Genomic DNA, 20,083 nt, shown 5'->3' with positions numbered 1-20,083 from the left:
CCTCTGCCTTCGGCTCAGGTCATGATCCCAGGGTCCTGGGATCGAGCCCCGCATCGGGCTCTCTGCCCCGTGGAGAGCCTGTTTCCTTCTGTCTCTCTGCCTGTCTCTCTGCCTGCCTCTCTTCCTACTTGTCATCTCTGTCTATCAAATAAATAAATAAAATATTAAAAAAAAAAAAAAAAGAAGAGAGCATGGGTGAAAATCTTCATGACCTCACCATCGGGCAGTGGTTTCTTATATAAGACATCAAAAGTATAAGCAACCAAAGAAAACATAAGGTGAATTTCATCAGAATTAAAACTGTTTGCATTTCAAAGGACACTAGCAAGCTAGCAAGGAAAATGAAAAAAAAAAAACCACCAAATAGAAGGAATATTTACAAATCACATGTCTAATATGGGACTTACATGTGGAATATGTACAATATGTAAAAAATGATTACAACTCAACAATAAAAGAAAAATTCTTAATGGGCAAAAGATCTTAATACATAGCTCTCCAAAGAAGTCATACAAATGGCCGGTAAGTCCATGAAAAGACGCTCGATATCATTAGTCATTGGGGAAAGGAAAACGAAAACCACAATGACATACCACTTAATTCCCACTAGGATATCTAGAATCAAAAAGACAATAACAAACATTAGTAAGGATGTGGATAAATGGAGCCCTTGTACATTATTGGTGGTACCAGAACATGGCACACACACTTCAGAAAATGGATTAATGGTTCTTCAAAAGGTAAGCAGAGATACCATGTGAATCAGCAACTTCACTCCTAGATATAAAATCAAGAGAATAGAAAATATGTATCTACCCCAAAACATGTATATTATAGCTTTATTCAGAATAGCCCCAAAGCAGAAATAATCCAAATGTCTGTCAACTGATAAATGGGTAAACCAAATGTGTCATATACCTATAGAATGACATAGTATTCAGCCAGAAAAAAGGAAGGACTGACAATTGTTACAACATGAATGTCATTTGAAAACATTATGCCAAGTGAAAGAAGCCAGTCACAAAATACCACATATTGTATGATTCTTCTTCCATAAATATCTAGCATAGGCAAACTCAGAGAGAGAAAGAAGAACAGTAATTGCTACTACAGAGAATGTGGGGAGTGACTACTAATGGGTAGAGAGTTTATATGTGAGGTTGTTGAAAATGTTCTGGAATTAAATATTGGTGATGGTTGCTTAGTTGGTAAATCTACTAAAAACACTGAATTAATACACTTTAAGAGGGTAAATTTTACGATATATGAGTTATCTCTCAATTTGAAGAAGTAATGTAAAAAAAAATAGAAAAAAGTACCCAGAAGTGGGATGGGGTAAGAGTAAAGAGAAAAACAAATAGTGAGGAGATGCAAGAGGAAGATGAACACCTGACTATTCTGTGGGCTTAGCTCATGTCACAGCCTTTCTATCCCCAAAGTGTGGCTCAGGATGTAGATCCAACCAACGTTCACTGAAGGAAGAAGGGAGGAAGGGAGGGAGGGACCGGGGTGGGAGAAAAGGAGGGGGAAGGAAGGTTTGGTGTATGGAGCTGCTACACACATAAGGAGCTCCCAAGCATATAGCTGCTCTGCACTAACAAAAGTAACCAAATGGCTGTTACTAAGCTTGCCTCTTTCTTCAAGGGAAGGGGAGGCCATGTGGGGCTACCTCTGCACCTCCCCTCCACCCCCAACAAGAAATGTGTTTGCCACATTAGTAAAAGCAGCAGCTCAGGGGGACCTGGGTGCTCAGTTGGTTAAGCATCTGTCTTGATCCCAGAGTCCCGGGACTGAGTCCCACATTGGGGCTCCTTGCTCCACCCAGAGCCTGCTTCTCCCTCTGCCTACAGTCCCCCCTGCTCATGCTCTCTCTTCCTCTTCCTCTCTGGCAAATAAATAAATAAATCTTTTAAAAAAGAAAAACAAATAAGCTCAGCCCCTCTCACAGAATTTTATTACAGCTTAGCAGTTCAGTACAACAACTAATGTTTGTAACAGCAACTCTGAGCAAAGTGTAAAGGGTTAAATTATCTTTGGTAGAATTCTTGTTAAGAGCGAGGGAGAAGATCATTTATAAAAATAACTGAGGTAGGGGCACCTGGGTGGCTCAGTCTGTCAAAGGTCCAACTCTTGATATCGGCTCCTGTCATGGTCTCAGGGTCCAGAGATGGAGTACCGACAAGACAGGCGCCCCATGCTCCAAGCTCAGCACAAGTCTGCTTGAGATTCTCCTTCTCCCTCTCTGTATGCCCCCACACCCTACATGCTATCTCTCTCTCTCCAATAAAGAAATCTTAAAAAAAAAAAAAACTGATGTAGTTCAGAACATGCCATGAACAAATATTAAATGATATTTAAAGAAATGTTACAGTTGTCAATTTCACGTAGCTTACATGTTATTTCCTTTCACCAATCACAGTACACTGGAATACAGATACATCACTTCTCCTACATCATAAAACAAAATAAATTCAAGACGGATGAAAGAATCAAATGTAGAAGAAGAAAAATCTATTAAGCTTTCTAAATCCAAATGAACAATTCTCAGATCTATGTATGGAGCAAGAATCTGCATTTAAAAGTAAGATCTCAATTTGTAAATGATCAGTTTTAACTAATAAAAAGATTTGGGTAAAGAATTAAAATGCTATAATATGCCTCAAATTAAGGAAATTAGGTCATACATTTGGAAAAATTTTCATTAATTTTTTTATTTGAATATAGATGACACACATTGTTACATTAGTTTCAGGTGCAGAACACGGTGAATCGACTTTTCTCCAAGTTATGCTATGCTCCCCACAAATGTTGCTACCATCTGTCACCACACAACCCTAATTCCTAATATATACACAATTTCTGATTATTTGAAAGGAATCTAGAGCAGGTTTGGGGTTTTGAAAACTGAGAGCCATGTAATGAGATGTTTAAGGAGAGGAGACCAGTTTCTCTAGGGAAACGAGTTGGAGGTACCTGTGTGATGGCAGGTGTGTAATCAGATGGCTAAGCCTACAGCTTTGCAGGGAGTAGGGAATAGGGCCTGGGCTAGAAACACAAACTCAGGAGACATCTGACACCAGAAGAGGGTATTTCTGTTCATTCCACATGAACAAAGGAAAGAAACCTAGTTGGCTGGTTGCTAGAAAACCATACAATTAACCCATGTACCCTAATCTTTTTATTAATATATTTACCCTTATTATTACTATGATCAAAAAAGATTCTGTACTATCTCAACAACTCAATATTTAAAAATAGGTTTTCTCTGGAAATGCTCTTTTAGAAAATTCAAGTTTCACTCCAAGAACTGATTTTCAAGATATGTTATTGGAGGTTTGGCTAAGTAATAGTCTCCTATTATAAAAAAGGGGGTGGGGAGACCTCAATCCTCAAAGTCATCCTTGAATATACAAAAGTCTTCTAGGCCAATATGTCCCTTCCCTCCCCCATTTTGGTTAAGTGTGGCACTTCAGACTCCCTCTGAAAGGGGGGGTGTCATCAGGAATATCAGCTCCTCTGTGTGCAGGACATATAAAAGATAAGGCCCAAGGGAGGTGATTCCAAATCAAGCCAGTAAAACAACAGTAACTACTCAGATAATCTGATTTTTTTGAGGAGGAGGAGGGAGCTTCTTTGGATAGACAATGAGTACAAATGGAAGCACACATACGGTAGTGGGAGTAACTTCAGAACACAAGGTTTGTTCTAGTGACCTACTCAGAGCAGTCCTCCTCTAGGAAGAGGTTTGGAACCCAAGGTGAGGAAAGCCTAAAAAGGAATCAAGAGGTTTTTTTCTTTGTTTGTTTGTTTTTACAAGTGTTTTCACTGGAAGTTTACAAAGTGAGATGGCACTCAGCAAAAACGCCTCCTTTAAAAAAGGAATCATTTGAACTCCTAAGTGGCCAGTGTTATAAGCAATGAAGTGTTTCAAGTGGCTGACCAAACTATAAAAGCATTGTTGGCCCCAGTTGTTCTTATTCTTTAGTTTCAAAAGCCCAAGCAATCCGGCCCCTGGAGACAGACGAATGAGACACTTCCTTAGCCTGACCTAGCCATTGGCTTAGGGAGCACCTGCACTTCCTGAACATGTCCTACACTTCTGTAAACTGAGTTCAACCAGTGAAGAACCCTTCATTGCAAGTGCTATCGCTGTGATTTCAAACTGGTCTAAGTCACAGAATCACAGAATAAGGAAAAGCTAATTCCAACTAGGAAGAAAACAAGGACCTTTACAAAAAGGCAATGCTCCGAAAGCTCTTTCTGGAACAAAGGGGTTTGGAATGTGTATTCCATGTTCCCACAGAAGCGATAATACCTGAGAACACAAAGGCTTCCTCATAGCAGCCTATCCCTGAGGCACAGATATGTACAGCAGGACCAGGCCAGGTGACTTCCGGGAGCAGGACTGCCTTCTCTTTCCACTTTTCTGACCAACCCATTTCTTCAAATAGTACTCTCCATTATGTGCCTCCTGCACATAATAGCAGACGCTATCCTGACAGCTGCTAGCACCTGCTTTCTTGAAACTACTCTGCCAGAAGTTATCAGGGGCCTTCTAACCACCTCAGTTATTTCTCTGAAACAGTTTGCTTTACTGACCTGAAGGCCTTCTTTAGGCCACCTTCAGGGAGCTCACTCTCCTTTTCTCTCTCTCTCTTTCAGAACTCTACCCAATCTGTTACCCAACCTCCTGACCATTTCTCTTTTTCACTAGTCAATGCTTCTGTCCATCTCTAATGCTGGTGGGGATTTTTTGTTTTGTTTTTGTTTTTTTTGTTCCATAATAGGCTCTCTTTTTTATTCTACCTCTTTCTTAAGGAAAGACTCACTTAGTCCTATAATTTAAAATGCCTGGCACATAATAAGTGGTTTCACTGTTACCCTTCAGACCTGATTCAAATGTCACCTCTTGTCCAAAGCTTTAGCCAACCTCTTCCACGCTCCCTTCCTCCCAGAGAAGAATCCTGTCATCTGTGCTCTCCAAGCACATCGTATAAACCTCCAGTATCACAATCAGCACAACCTACTCTATGGTTATAGGTGGGTCTCCTGCACTAGACTGTGAGCTCCCCAAGGGAAGGGTTGATTTCATTGAATTCTATTCTATAGCAGCATTCAGTGTGATCAAGAACACATCTATAGGTCAAGCACAGACACACAAGACCTAGAGGATGTCAAGAGCTATAAAAGGTGATCTCTGCCATTTAGGAGCTTAACTCACACTTAAGTAGGAAAGACAGACAGCAAAACCAATTAGTAAACACTGGAAGGGGAAAGTGCAATATTCCTTAGTTCAACCCATCAATATGTATTAAGTGCCTATTACGTGCCAAGTACAGTATTAGGTACTAGAGATACAGGATAAACAAGACAGACAAGGAAAATAGATGTGGAATTACATTTTAACAATCCCCTAAATATCCTGGAACTGCTTCTACTACATCAGACCTTTCAAAGGAAGGATTTCTTATTATCCTACAACACTGGACTTGACTTTTTCAGTTGTTCCATCTTAGTCATTTCACATATGATGCAAGATTTATGTAGTAATACCCTTTTTTTAATATTCCCCAAAGAAGCAAGTATGCATTGAATACTGCATCTTAAAGAAAATCGAGGTTTACTTAATACCTTTTAAGAGATTATTTTAGGAGAGAATAGGTGCTATTGACACATACGCAATAAAAAATTATGCAGATCTTAAAGGAAGAATAACAAATAAAAGGGTAATAGTTCCATGATTATTCTTAGCTTAAATGAATAAGAATGTTAAGCTTATTAAACTCATCAATAATCAAGCAATATACTGGATGAAGGAATTTCCCTGGTAACTGGGAATCAGGTATACATTTTGGCCTTAAAGTTGAGCAATACTTCCTTCTATTGCTAAAGGCTAAACTCTTGAAAAGGTAAATCTCATAGACTCGCCATAAAGTCATCAGAAGCTTCTAAGCCAGTCCAGATTTTAAATTGAGCTTGCAGCGTTTAGATCAGGTAACTGAAAACTGAAAGCAGATTAGGGCCTTGGATTCTCCAATCATAGCCTTTTTCTCCTTTAATGCGCTCAGAAAATCTTCTCAAATTAAGTGTGGCTTATCCTCTGACATAGCCGTCTGTTTGGGTAACATGTTCTTATTCCCCTGAGAAATAAACTAAGGGGAACAAACAAACAAACAAAAAAGTGAAATTTGAAGATAGAAAAATAATGGTTGCCTCATATATCTGCCTAATATATCTGCCTCTGCAAAGCTATTCCAATATACCTAATGATATTTTTTAGAGGAAAGCCCACGTCTATTACATAGCAGTGATCTTGGGAAAAATCAAGGCGTGACAACATAAATATCACAGCACAATTTTGCTTCAAAATCCCCAGTGTCACAACACAGAGGCAACCACTTTCTTGCTTCTGGTACCGCTTGAGAATGGCATCTGGCCCTTCTTGGCCTTCTCCAAAAATGCATGGAAATATGTCATGCACATGAGTTATAAGACTGATAATCAAAAGATTATCCATCAAAAAGAATTTTCTTTTTTTTTTTTTAAAAATTTTATTTATTTATTTGAGAGAGAGAAGTGAGAGAGAGCATGAGCGAGGAGAAGGTCAGAGGGAGAAGCAGACTCCCCATGGAGCTGGGAGCCTGATGTGGGACTCGATCCCAGGACTCTGGGATCATGACCTGGGCCGAAGGCAGTCGTCCAACCAACTGAGTCACCCAGGCGTCCCCATCAAAAAGAATTTTCACTACACAGTCAACGAGATGAAACCTGCTTCTTTACTAATATCTGACTAAATGCAGAGTCCTGAGTTCCATGCAGCTTTGGAAAGTGTGAGGCTGTGCTTTCCCACTGCTTGCTTACATCTCACCAAACAGTGAAAACATGGGTCAATGCTGGAGGCAAACCAGGTACATAGAGCAATATCTTAATCTTAGTTCTAAGTGTGTAAGAGATTTGGCTGAAGTAGAAAAGTGCCACTCTTAGGACACAAGGTTTTACCTTTTCAAAGATTTAATAAATGGCACAATGAGCCAGAGGTAATGATCATTATAAATGTAGTCATAAAACCCACGAAGGTTACTTAAGCTCAGTCACCTACAAATTCTTGTTGGGAGTTGTCTGCATTTCTCTTCCCTTAATGTTGCCTTCAACAAAAGAGTCAAGAACAGAAGGATCCTGCCTGAACTTTAAAACTTCCCATAAACCCATTCCCTAGCCCTGTCCTTAATAAACCCTGATGAATATTTATATGTTAGCAGTTTTTAAATGCTCCTGCAATTTGTCTTCTTAACTAATGTATCTTTGCATCTAACTCATTTCTTACACAGAATCCTAAAAAGTGAACATTGTCAATATACTATGTTTATGGTAAGTATGAGTTTTTGTCACTTATACCTTAGTGTGACACAAACTAATCAAAATTAACACTTAGCACTGTGCCACTCATTTGAATACATGTTAAGTGGACTAGTAAACACTAACAAAATACTCCTGGAAATTAAATGTTAAGTTAAAAGCATAAATGAATGCAAAGATTTTGCAATGCTGACAATCCTTAATTTCAGACTTTAGAAACAATGCAGATTTCCTGGTTGACATTCTAATAAACACAGCAGTATCAGTCCTAAGGTAACCCACTCATATGTCATATTCAACGGTTAAATGAATTTTCTACACTACTGATATTATAAAGGAGAAGAAGAGCCTAAGATTTTGTTAAAAGTCTAAGCTAGCATTTCCTTTCCAATTTTATTTCAGATTTAAAATACTGGCAGCACTAAGTTGCTTGGCAAGGAAGGCCAAGCCAACTATTCTTGTCATAACTCCTGTGTAAGCTACCACATTGTTCTCTGATTTCACTGGGTCAAGCCAAGCAACTTATACCCCAATCATGCTTTCCAACTAATAATAAGTGCATACATACACATAAAGAGTTAAAGCTAGACTCCCTACCTCTACTGATTGTCTACAAACTTTTCTTAACTCTGATTGTATATAAACAGTAAGCACTTGGCCAGTTTATCTGGGAAACTGTCCAGAAGTTCCCTTTGAAGAACTAAAATCCTACTGTCCAGTCCTGAATAGCTAAATTTTCACTCAATCAATGAAAGCTAGATTCCCAAGACCCAATTCTTAAAAATCTAGGAACTCTTGTCTTGGTAGAACTAACATATATCAACTGTATGAATGTGACTCGCAAATAATTATAGATGTTATGTAAAGTATTAATTCAAAAATATTGTTTAGAACTTCTAAAGGTAGCCCAGATTTCAAACTTAGTCATTCGTTTGTATATTAGAATTATGTTTTGGGGGTATTTCAGTTATGTAGAACAGCCTATATTTTTTTCACAAAATGAAGAGACAATTCCAAGGAAAATTAAAATACAGATCAAATTCTATGACTAGAAAAACAGCATGTAAGAAAAAAGGCTCTGAGTCTCAGGCAATAAGTCTACTTGCTTCCATAAAAGTCAGTGTAAAAAAATTCTTCTACTTAAAGAATTCTAATATTCCCTTGTAATTCAAATTAATGAGATTTTATCAATAGTTACAAAAGATCTTAAAGTTGTTTGATAAAATCTGGGAATTTACTTAAATAACTTTCAGTATGATACTAATTTCATATAAAAATAAAGTAGGGAGTCTAATTCAGTTTACAACTGTGTAAGATTTTTATTTTCAATGCATTCCCACACATATTATAGCAGTAATAAACATTGTTCTCCTGTGTAGTGTTCAATGAAATCACCCACATTATCAAGTCTTCAAAAAGGTCCCCTTGGATTTTTCACTTATTTGCTACTTAGAGCACCTGGTGGCCTCCCAATAATTATTTATTACGTTGTTGAACTCAGTGGGTAAGCTGTAAGATCATAGAAGGCAGAGATTGTACTCTTTTAGCCTAATTTTGTGTAGACCTTAGAAAGAAGTCTTGTAGATTTTAAGTAGTCGACAAATGATTACTGATGAGAAGACTGTAATTATGGGATTAATAATAATTTAAATGTTTTCAAATAGTTTGTTTCGGAGGGACAGGAGAGCATAGTTATAAATGAACAGACTCTGGAATCAGTCTTGGGTTCAAAACTTGGCTCTGCCCCTCAGTGGTATGTGACACGGGGAAAGTTGATAATCCTTGCAGGGTCTCAACTTCTCCATATATAAAACTGATCCCCATATGCTATTTGCCTCGTTAGGCTGGTATAGTGATTGGAAATGATCAGGAATGTAGCGACTGGCACAGCACTCAGGGCATGGTAAGGCATGAGGCCCATTTGGGTATGACACCTTAAATTACAGACCAGAGTAAGATATTTGGCATGTGGAATTTTAGTCCTCTAAAATATTGCAAGGACTTTCTGTCCTCCAAAAACTAAACCTACTTGGAGCAGCCTGGATTACTGAAGTTCCCATGAGTAATGATAATGATTTCCTAATAGAAGAAGGAAACCAGATTTGTAGACACTGCAGGCATCATGCGGGTATATTTCTGACGGTTCTAGCCACAGGGTTTGGACTGCTTATCACATCCCAAACTTAGGTGACTGATACCTTAATATCCAATTTTCACGTGTTTCCTGACTTGAAACAACTATGATCAGGAGCCCTGGCTTAAACGGGGGGATTGTGGGACCTTCTCAGGGCATGCACTGCTTCAGAGGGCAGAGCAGCTCAGAAAAGAAAACAGTGGGCCCCTCTAAATCAGGTTGGGTCAGAGTACCTGAGGAAACCACGGGCACACAGCCTGCTGAGAACGACCAGCCTTCTGTGAAGAGAAGTTGTCGAAGACTTGGAAATGGGTAAAAGAGAATACTGGGTATCACTTCAGTGGAGGGCTGGCTTTGGGCAGTGCATTCCTCTGGGAACTACCTGAGTTTTTTAATGGATGTGCCCCTGATTTGTCCTGCTAGGCATGAGTCCATTTCACAAGGCTATTGGGATAAACATTAAGTTGTGAAGAACCGACAGTAATGCAAATAATTCTTGTCTCCAGCAACACAAGTGATTATTGTTCGGTAGAGATACAACTCATTTCCATTCCATAATGAAGATCACTCCAACATTTACACTCACAGATTTGCCTTAAGGAACATTAGTCAGTTTCATATCTACCAGCAAATTCATTTCTGCATTCCTGCCTGTATGTGTAGATAATATCTGCTCTTCAAATTTTCCTTTAACTGATTCTAGTATCTTACTGGTTCTCTTATTAAATAATATATTTGCAGAAAGCTATGATTTTGGATTTTTGGAAAATTATAATTTAGCACTTCTGGTAAAGGAAGCATTTTTCCCAGAAAGGGAAACTGAGGTGACACAAAGGGACTTTTAGTTTTGTCCAGACCAATTAATTTCTCTAAAAGGGATGGAGAAGTGAAACAAATGTCAAAATGTTCAATAGCTACTGTATCTAGGTAGTGAATGAATGAGTGTCATAAAATATATACTTTCTTCATGACTGAACTGTTTCATTGCTTCATTTTTAGAAGTAATTTTTTTTACCTACTATTACACATTTATTGTAAAAGATACAAATGAAAAGCCAGATAACAAGGTTTAGAGGATTTTTAGAAAGAATTAGCTGGGTGGGAAGAATGGGAGTACAGGTAGCTCCTCCTACTTCTTCCTCAGCACTACTTTTTCCCATGAAAACAAACACATGTAATAATTCCATTCCCCTGCAGATGCACACCTGCTTCTGTTCCATGATTCTTCAGTGCATCCATCAGAGTAAGAGGCACATTAAGGGCAAATGATAAATGCTCATGGAATTGAATTACTGAGAATATCTACTCTAACATTAGAGGAAAGTGACCCAGGCACAGGAAGGCGAATTTTTCAGGGACCCAAGGAAAGAAACAGTCCCCAGGATATGTTGTAAACCCAGCTCTTGTGTTCCTTCTAGAGAAAGGCTTGTTTTGGTTTACACTTGGCAAGTCCCTCTGATGAACCATGTCCAGAAAATAGCCTAACATTTACCTGGAGGAAGCCCAGTGGATCGTCCCAGCCTTCTGATGGGTTATTTTTAACAGATTATTAATAAGAAGTCACTGAAATTTGGGATGCCTGGGTGGCTCAGTGGTTTAAGCCACTGCCTTTGGCTCAGGTCATGATCCCAGGGTCCTGGGATCGAGTCCCGCATGGGCTCCTTGCTCGGCAGGAAGCCTGCTTCTCTCTCTGCCTCTGCCTGCCTCCCTTCCTGCTTGTGTGCTCTCTCTCTCTCTCCCCTTCTCTCTGACAAGTAAATAAATAATATATATATAAAAAAAAGAAGTCACTGAAATTTGTAAGCAAGAGGAGTCCAGGAGTTACGTCTTACTCCCATGCCTCTTGTTCATAATAATCCTACCACCATGGACCAAGAGGTTAGCACAGATCCTTTCCAAGAGCAAATGTGCTTGGAAATGCCCTTCACTGCAGGAGAAAGGTATGGCACTGTGGAAAAACCGCCCCGATTTGGAAGTCAGAAGATCCGACTTTGACTCCTACTCCACCACACACCTTCTCCAAGGAGGCATTTCCTCAACTGCAAAATCCAGGTACTTACCTGGACACACTGATTTATTCTACAGAGCTGATAAGATGATCAAAAGAGTATGACATTGCACAGGACAACATGTTTATATTACCATTCTGATCTAGCCAAATAAAATCACCTGCACCCCAACATAGCCAAACTATGAAGTGGAAAATATGAAGTTATGAACGCATGGGCCCTGTGTGTTAGGAATCACACTGCTTGTGCTGGCTGCCTGGGTTACAAGTTGATAGTTGTCACAATCAACATATTAGAAAAATTAAATGTGACATGAAGAGGTACTTGACACCCAATAGTCTCCGTTGACTCCTTCTCCTGGGATGACTTTTTTCATAAGAAATAGGGGTAACCAAGATTTTTTTAAGGAGAATGAATTCTTTGGCTTAGGCAAATAATTGGTTTGACATGACGTAAGAGTCAATGAACACATGGCCTGAAGTTCACGGACATTCCCTAGGGTAGTCCTTCCCCATGTTTCTTAAGAGTTCTTAGAAGCCACTGAAAGTGGTAGAGAATACTGATGTAATTGGTCACAACCATTTTAAGAGACTTGCTATACAAAGGAATATAACTTCCTTCCTGTTTGAATCATTTACCAAAGGCAACTGCTCTCCTCATTGTTGATTACCTACTGTAATAGAAAATATTTGCTTGTAATGGAATGTTTACTGTTCCTTTTGCAACCTGTGGCATTTAAGTTACACAGATCTCCTCGGCTGGGATTTTCAGTAGGAGATGCTGTTAACATTTAAATGTTCTCTCCTCCTTTCTATCTCCCCTAAGAAAATTACCAAGATGTAGCCTGGTTTATGAGTCTCTGAGTTTTTGTTTTCTTTTGGGGGGGGGGAGACACTATAAAATAAAACAGATATAAGTACTTGCTTTTAAAAATTTTTGGATTAGGTAAGACCTTAAAAATCAGCCTTCTCTCGTACCCTTCCTCCTTCTCCAATGATCTGGCCCAGATTTGGATCAGTTTCTTTAACCAATATCTCCAGCCAGAGAGAAAAGCTAATATATTAAAGCAGCTAAGGAAACCAATGTATTAGAATCACCAGTGGATTTTTAAAATTTTTTTAAATTTTGTTTTGCTTTCCTTTTTTTGTTTTATATGCCACAATAAAGTTGGCTAATTTAATTTGGCTCCCTGAAAATAATGGTATCTTTCTTAACTATAGTCAGTGTCCCCATTTACCTATATTCAAACTATGGGAGGGTGAGGCTGTTTTTAAGACCTTCTCAAGGCTGTGGGTTCTGGGTTTCTCCCTGCAATCCAGAGTGGTGGGTTCCTACAACACTGCCCACACCGCTCATTTACCACATTCTCAACTTTCATCTTGCCCCACACAGAGGAGGGTGGTGTTTGAGAAGACCACTAGGGGCAACGACGTGGAAGGCAGAAACAGTTGGTGCCTATTGGTGGAGATCTGCGTATTCATTGGGCTTTGCACTTGTCAATCCCCCATTGCTCCACAAAGAAGTTGTGAACCAATTTTATCCTGCAATCAGAAAGAGGAACTGAACAGGCCTCTAACAAGGCCTCTGAAACAGGAAGCAGGGGACAGTCCCTGTAGCCACCAGAGGGGAACTGAGCTGTAGCAGAAAACTCCCAGAAGACTGGCACCAACCAAGGCCATGGGTGAGCCAAGGCCACAACTGTGCACTTATAATTAGGCTTCACTAGGAGGTGGAACCCACTCCAACTACTAACTGATGGATGTCTCAAGCTGACCAGAGGTGACCAAGTTGAGGAAAGAAATCAGGATCCCGAGAATCTGGAAAGCAGGGGCAGTCATGACGATCTGTAGTTGACGATTTGGGGTAAGAAGTGGGTGCTCTAAGAACAAACACATTTGTATGCTTTGGAATTTTCTTTTTAGTTTTACTTTTTTCCAAGTTTCTAATAAAGCTCTTTTGGAACATTATAATTTTGCTTCGATTGGCCAGTTATCCAAAAACAACAACAGCAACAAAAACAAAAAACAAAACCCAAGAGGAAGCCAAGCCCAGTGCTCTGTGTTCACAGGGGGTAGGTGGCAATTGCCCCAATGGTGTGCCAGTAAAAAGTTAAAACCCGGGAGACCAACCATGTGTGGGACACCACTGGGATTTTTTTAAATACCATCCTTACCAGAGTTTTCTGTGTAAGTTTGTCTCTGTTTACTCTTTGGATAATTTTGCTAAGGTCTGTTACTTGTACAAAGAAGCAGCGATGAAAGATATGATGGGGACTACAAGATGGTTTACATCAGAGGTTCTCAACACACTGCTTCACTGCTCTATTGATTGGTGACATAAGGTTTCACTCAACCTTTAGTAAAATGGGGGATAAAAGAGTAATACCGAGTCTTCTTGTACATTTACTGCATGTGAAGAGCGACTCTTTAAGCTTATGTCTTCCCTAACTGAATGTAAAAATGGCTTTTCTTTTCTTTATTTATTTGAGAAATAAAACAGATATAAGTACTTGCTTTTATTTGAGAGAGACAGAGGGAGAGAGCAAGAGAGAGCAAGGGGAGGAAAGGGAGAAGCAGGATCCCCGCCAGCAAGGAGTCCAACGTGGGGCTTGATCCCACGACCCTGAGATCATGACCCAAGCTGAAGGCAGACGCTCAACTCACTGAGCTACCTAGGCACCCGAAATGGTTTTTCTTTTTAAGAGCTCATGGCAGTAGATGGCTGGTTGTTGAGTTCTCTCTTTCTTCTATTCAGTAGGCTTACTTGGAAAAATGAAAGGTTGACAAACTTATGTCAGTCTTCCAATTGTTTTTTAACTTGTTCATAGGAATCACTATTTAAGAAATACAGACTTCACCCTCTCCCTCAAAGTATATGAAACTATATATATATATATAACTATATATAGTTATATATATATATATACACAAAAGCCTCCCTGGATTTAAAGGTAAAAAAATGAAGAAATGGGCTGGAAGACTTTCAAGAACATGTCAGTCTGAGATAGCCAGGAGACAAAGGTTGCATTTGTTTTGCTTTTTATCAAATAAGATTGGAAGTCCCAAGGAGCTATGCTGGGAGCCAGTGGAACAAAAGAAAGTTTAGATGCCATCAGAAAGTTCAGAAAACTCTCCAGTGACAAGGCCTACATGGGCAACTTTCATCCCAAGCCCAAATCAAGCAGGAAGATAATAGAGATGAGAGGATAAAAGCTAAATTCTTACCATTTCAACCAGTGTGTGTTTCCTTCCTATTACCCACTGTTGCTACAGAGGGAAAGGCTGAGGACCAGGCTGCAATCTGCAGGGAGCCTGGTGAGGAGAAAGTCCCTGGTGCATGTAATGGCTGGGTGGGGGGTGGGGGGGAGCAGACAGCCCATCTAATCCTGTGCCCACTGAGGACGAAGAGTGGCCTTGAGCAGAGCTATGTCCCTGGCTCTGACATCAACAGGAAGTGGAGGGCCATAAATAGAAAGTCAAGAGGGGAAGAAGCTGAAAGAGGTGAAAGCATGAATGGATCCCCAGCTGGCACCGCTTCCTCCAGGTCCGGTCACCAAGCACAGAGCACTGAACATCATCAAGTACTGAGCACTGGGCATCACCATGTACCAGCACTGAGCATCACCAAGCATCCTTCTTCTCCCCTGCCCAGCCTCCCTCCTCCCCATGCAGCCTTTCCGATCCTTCCTGTGTCCCTTACCTTACCACATCACCTCCTGTCATCCTCATCCCCCCAAAGTGATGCTGAGGTAACATCTGGCCCAATATTACCAGAAACTGGATGAAAGCAGAAGTTACAGATTCGAACATAAGGAGAGCTGTGTTCAAAGCCCCAGTTTTTGATCTTGGAAACACAACTTTCCTGAATGTTTAAAGGTGGTGAGGGGCTCTGTACTTCAAGTACCCAGAGTTAACAAGGCTTCTCACAGGCTAGTCTCAGATTCGCACCATCATCTATAATCCTGCTTCTGAAGAAAAGTATGCTTTTGAAGAAAAGAAAAGAAAAGAAAAGAAAAGGAAAGGAAAGGACCACACGGACCCAAGGCTACTACCTTAAGTCATTTCACCTGAATGAATGAATATAATCACTTTATGGTTCAGTTTCCTTAAAAGCAAAGGGGGGGGCAATAAAGTCTACTCTAGCTAGACATCACAGAACTGATATTCATTAAAAAAGATCTGTGTTTTTTTTTTTTAAGATGCTACAGTTGGATCTGTCTGCCTGAATAGAATAGCTCTGTATCACTAACATCTGTTATCACTGATATCTCTGCTTTTATAGAAATCTCCTGCCTACCATGCAGGGGGCTGGGAAGGCACATTGTTAGCTTGCCATTTGCCATCTCAGAGTGACAGTCTAACACACGTAAACACGAAGAATTTTCACAAAAGCTCTGATAGAACATTAGTTTCCCCTCAGAATAGAAATGAAAGAGAGAATGACAAGTGTAGTCGAAGAACAAACTAGATTACAGTTAAACAATAATCAAAGAGGGAAAACCTTGAACTGCAATCTGTTCTTTAGAAAGGCTCCAGGAAACACAGGGGAAGCTGTTAAAAATGGAACCAATGGACAAGTCCTTGTCCACTCCATTAACCGAGTTATTTCAAGTAGTCCTTGCTCACCTGTCCACCCCGGTTCAGCTGTCCCCTCTGAACCTGCCCTACCCCCAGTCTGATTCTAGAATCTGTTTCCTGGGAATGCAGGCATTCTGTGTGGACCTTCACAGAGGCTACACCACACAACCATGCTTTGTACGTGCCCTACCCACTAACCCTGAACTTCTTGAGGGGCCAAGAACACGAAATAAAAAAGCACCTCATTCACCTCTGGGGATGGAAATAATTCATTTTGTATTCATGTAATTTTAAAGTACAGAATTTGAGAGCTGGAGAAAATTTCACAAACCAATTATTCCAAGCTTTCCCTCTTTTCTGAGATTTTTTAAAATGACTTGCTCCAAATTAGACAAGAACGAAAAACCAGAATGCAGACCATGACACTCTTGTTCTGATGCTCTGTCCCAGGATACCATGCTGCCCTCCCTTTGCAAATGCACAGAATTAAATGAGGGAGGCTTAGAAATTAACTCCATTTCCCCCTCCGCTTTGGCCCCTGGTCAAGTTTATAGGCCTTTGGAGGAGATGAAGGATTTTGCTCACAATGACGTGGTTCAGAGAAAAGCCAGGATGGAAACTCAGATCTAACTTGCGGGACAATGTTCTTCCCAGTATATCATAGTGATTTCAACTTTCCCGTGGAGGGAGTGAAAGTAGAACAAAAGAAGCATGGCCCAGGGGCCAAAAATCTCACAGGGCCAGTTTTATGTCACTTGAAAACTAAGCATAGTCTTGTACATTTTTAAATGGTAGAAAAATATTCGAAAGAATCTGAAATGCAAATTTCAGTGCCCATTAATAAAGTTTTACTGGAATACAGCCACAGTCACTTGTTTAGGGACTGTTGTGACTGCTGTCGCAACAACCACAGAGCTGATGAGCTGTGAGAGGGATCTCCTGCAAAGTCTAAAATATTTACCATCTGGCCCTTCCCAGAAAAATCCATCCCTGGTGGAGGAGGAGCAAGCGCTCTCTCAGAAATCAGAAAAAAAGTTCTACTACCATCAAACTCAGCAGCCCTTGGTGGGGAAAAACAGGATTTCGACAAAACTGATACCCTCTTCACTCAGTCACACCTTCATGTTGAATGACAAGGCTCCAAGTTCACATCACACGTACAAGCAGGGGTTAAACTGGGTCCTTCCCCGAGCTGAATGAGGCAGCAGATAGGACAGAGCTGGCTGAGAAACGCAGGTCTTCCCAGAGTGTCCTCCCCACTCTTCCACATTGTACCTCCATGGCTCCCGAGGTCCCTGCCAGTTCTCCATCACATGACTCCAAGATAGAGAGCTTCCCTCAGCTCAGAATAAATCAACCCAGCTGAATGCAGGCGGCAGGGGCAAAGATGACCTTTTAGGGTCAACCACCTGAAGATAAACCCTGTACTGACCAGTTACTACCTATAAGTCCAGATCAGTTAGGGAGCCCTTGGTTTTCTCATCTAAGAATAGTTAAGCACTTCCTCCACGGGCTTGTTTTGGGGGTTAAAGATACCGTTCAAATGTCAGTTGCCTGTCTTCTTCCTCTCTCCCTTTCCCAGAGATAGTTATTTGGAGAATAAACAGTAAGTGAGCCTTGTTAGGAAACTTTCTTTCAAATTAGCTTAGAGTTTAAGACGTTTTTTACAGAGTCCTATAAAAGATATGGAATCTATCAGAGCAATAAAAATAGGCTCAGTATTTGCTTGGGTGTTTTCCTTACATATCTTTCAGTCCTTTGAAGCTTCTTCCAAATCACAATCCAAAAATAAGAGCACTATAATTTTTAGAAAAGTTACGTTTATGCAATTTTTATAGCAAGCCACACAAAAAACTAGGCTACATCATACTCATGTTCAGTTATGAAGACCGAGACTGTAAAAAATACCAGCACCAGAAAGCCCTAGTTTATTTAGTCTGGCTTCCTTAACATGAAGTTCTTCTTGGTCTTAAAATATTCAGCTTTGGCTGAATTCCAAAGCTGACATAAGCCTGCTTCAGGTGTTTTGAAGAGAATGAAGAAAATCAGAACTGAAAGCAAGACTGGAATATAAAACCTTTCATGTTATCACAAATGCAAGAACCTAATTGTCTGAAACCACCATTAAATCAAAATTTCCACCCACACTTACAAAAATATGTATATATTCTCATATTTGGTTGTACAGGATACCAAATGTTAATTTCAATAGCATGTTACTATTCCTGACATTGGCGAACAGAGAGCTAATTGCATCAGTCACTGGAACTGCAATGACACTTTCTGGAATCTGTGATAGGATGAAAAGATACATTTTTAATGGATTATGCTAGCAATCACTTTAAATAGCCAAACCAATCTTAGTTATTAAAATAGCCAGTAGCATTTTAAACAATGCTAAATTATGTACTTTCCAGCCCATGATGGTATACAGAGCAATAAAAAACAGACCCTGGTTCTCCCACCAAAATCCTTACAAAGATACCACCTAAGTCTAGTGCAAGCGACAAGGTTATTGCTTTCAGAGGTAATTGGGTGGAAGTTCAAAACGGTAAGACTGGGACATCCAAGCCACTAAACATGTGCAAGTAAGATCACGACATAGGATGCAAGTTCGTATAGATCTACTCCGCGAGGGACTGGCTGCGTGGTTCCGGTACTCCCAAAACTACACGGAGAAAAAAATGAGAGCGTCATCTACCACAGTCACAGGTATATATAGAAGGAAAATATGCGCCAAACCTAACAGAAGAGAAACCAAGACACCAAATGGACAAAGGCTGATTGGGGCACTATCTCGCACTGCTCAACTGAAAAGTTCTTTATGAGGACCACACAGACCCATGGCTCCAGCGCGGGCCGGTGGGTGTGGGTGAGTCAGTCGGTCTAGCACAAATACACATAGGATCTTGCACCAGCACCCACTCTTTCCCAGGAGCAGCGAGCGCCAGGAGCAGTCACGCAGCGCCGCTCGCTGCCCCTAAGGTGGGGGCAAGAAGTAAAGAAGTAGGAAGCACGCTTGCTGCCTAGAAAAACATCTGCCCCCCACTGCGGCGGCCAGGGAAAACGTGGCCCCAGACCGTGGAGGATGGGGAAGGGGTTGCACACGCACCTGCATTGTAAAAACGGTCCAGCACGGTGGTTTCTCCAAAGTCCAGTTTACCAAAATGCAGGGTCTCCAGGGTGGCGCCCACCGTCTCACACGCCTCCCGCAGGCTCTGCAGGGCCTCGCTCTCGGCCACCACCAGCTGCCCCTGGCTCGCTTCGTTGATAACATATGCCACCGTGGTCCGTCGGCCGCCTCCGCTACTAGAGTTGCCCCGGCATCGGGTGGCGCTGCTCCCAGAGGTGGCGGCAGGACAACCGGTGCCAGGGGCGGCGGCAGTCTCTACGTTCCATAAGCTGCCCGGCGGCGGTAGCTGGCTCTCCTCGTCCTCGGCTGCCACCGCCGCTCCTCCCCTCCGGCAGCTTCCACCCTCGGCGAAGGGTGGCACCGAGAAAGTGATGCCCTCGCCCGCTTCGGCGCTCATCTCTCCCGGCCGGGCTGCGGCGGCGTCCCCAGCCCAGCCGCACCGTCTGGCCAGCCACAGCTCCGGGCTGCTCCGCGCGCGCCGGGCTAAGCAGCTGCCATCGCGCGTCGCGCCCTCTGCGCCGCGCCGCCGCCTCCTGTCAGGCGCCCTCTCCCCCGAAGGGACGCCGCTGCCCGGCGGCGGCTCACCCCTCCTCTGCGCCTCCGTGGCCGCGCCGCTTGTCCGAGGCAGGGTGTAGAGTACAAGGGGTGGGGACGCCAGGTTGCGCGGGAAGGGACAGCGCTTCCTTCTCTTGGCCCGCAGACAAGTCGCCTCGCAAACGTGCGCCGCCGTGCAGCTCAAGGGCGCCGCGCTCGTGGTGCGGTGCGCCCTGACCACCGGAGCACGGCCCCGGAGTCTTCCGTGCCGGGCGCTGGGAGGGGTCGGGGAGTGTGCCCGCTGGGTTGGCAGCTACCTGGCCAGCACCTCTCGGGCGGG

At 41.8% G+C, this 20,083-nt stretch overlaps 1 protein-coding gene across 3 annotated transcripts in view; it reads right to left on the bottom strand.

Annotated features, from left to right (window-relative positions):
* MAP3K5 (mitogen-activated protein kinase kinase kinase 5) overlaps positions 1–20,083 on the bottom strand; it is a 236,180-nt gene that overhangs the window by 182,879 nt on the left and 33,218 nt on the right. For 2 of the 3 annotated variants that reach the window (XM_044248019.1, XM_044248027.1), the window contains exon 1: positions 19,189–19,996. The exons of the other annotated variant lie outside the window; for it this stretch is intronic. In XM_044248019.1, coding sequence (XP_044103954.1) covers positions 19,189–19,606 — 418 coding nt within the window. In that variant the 5' untranslated portion in view covers positions 19,607–19,996. Of the gene's footprint in view, positions 1–19,188; positions 19,997–20,083 lie in introns of those variants that run through there. 3 annotated transcript variants of the gene reach the window in all.

The sequence above is a fragment of the Neovison vison genome, chromosome 1 (genome assembly GCF_020171115.1).
Source record: "Neovison vison isolate M4711 chromosome 1, ASM_NN_V1, whole genome shotgun sequence".
Lineage (NCBI taxonomy): Eukaryota > Metazoa > Chordata > Mammalia > Carnivora > Mustelidae > Neogale > Neogale vison.
The sequence above is the reverse complement of the archived record's forward strand: the minus strand, read 5'-3'. Positions and strand labels throughout refer to the sequence as shown.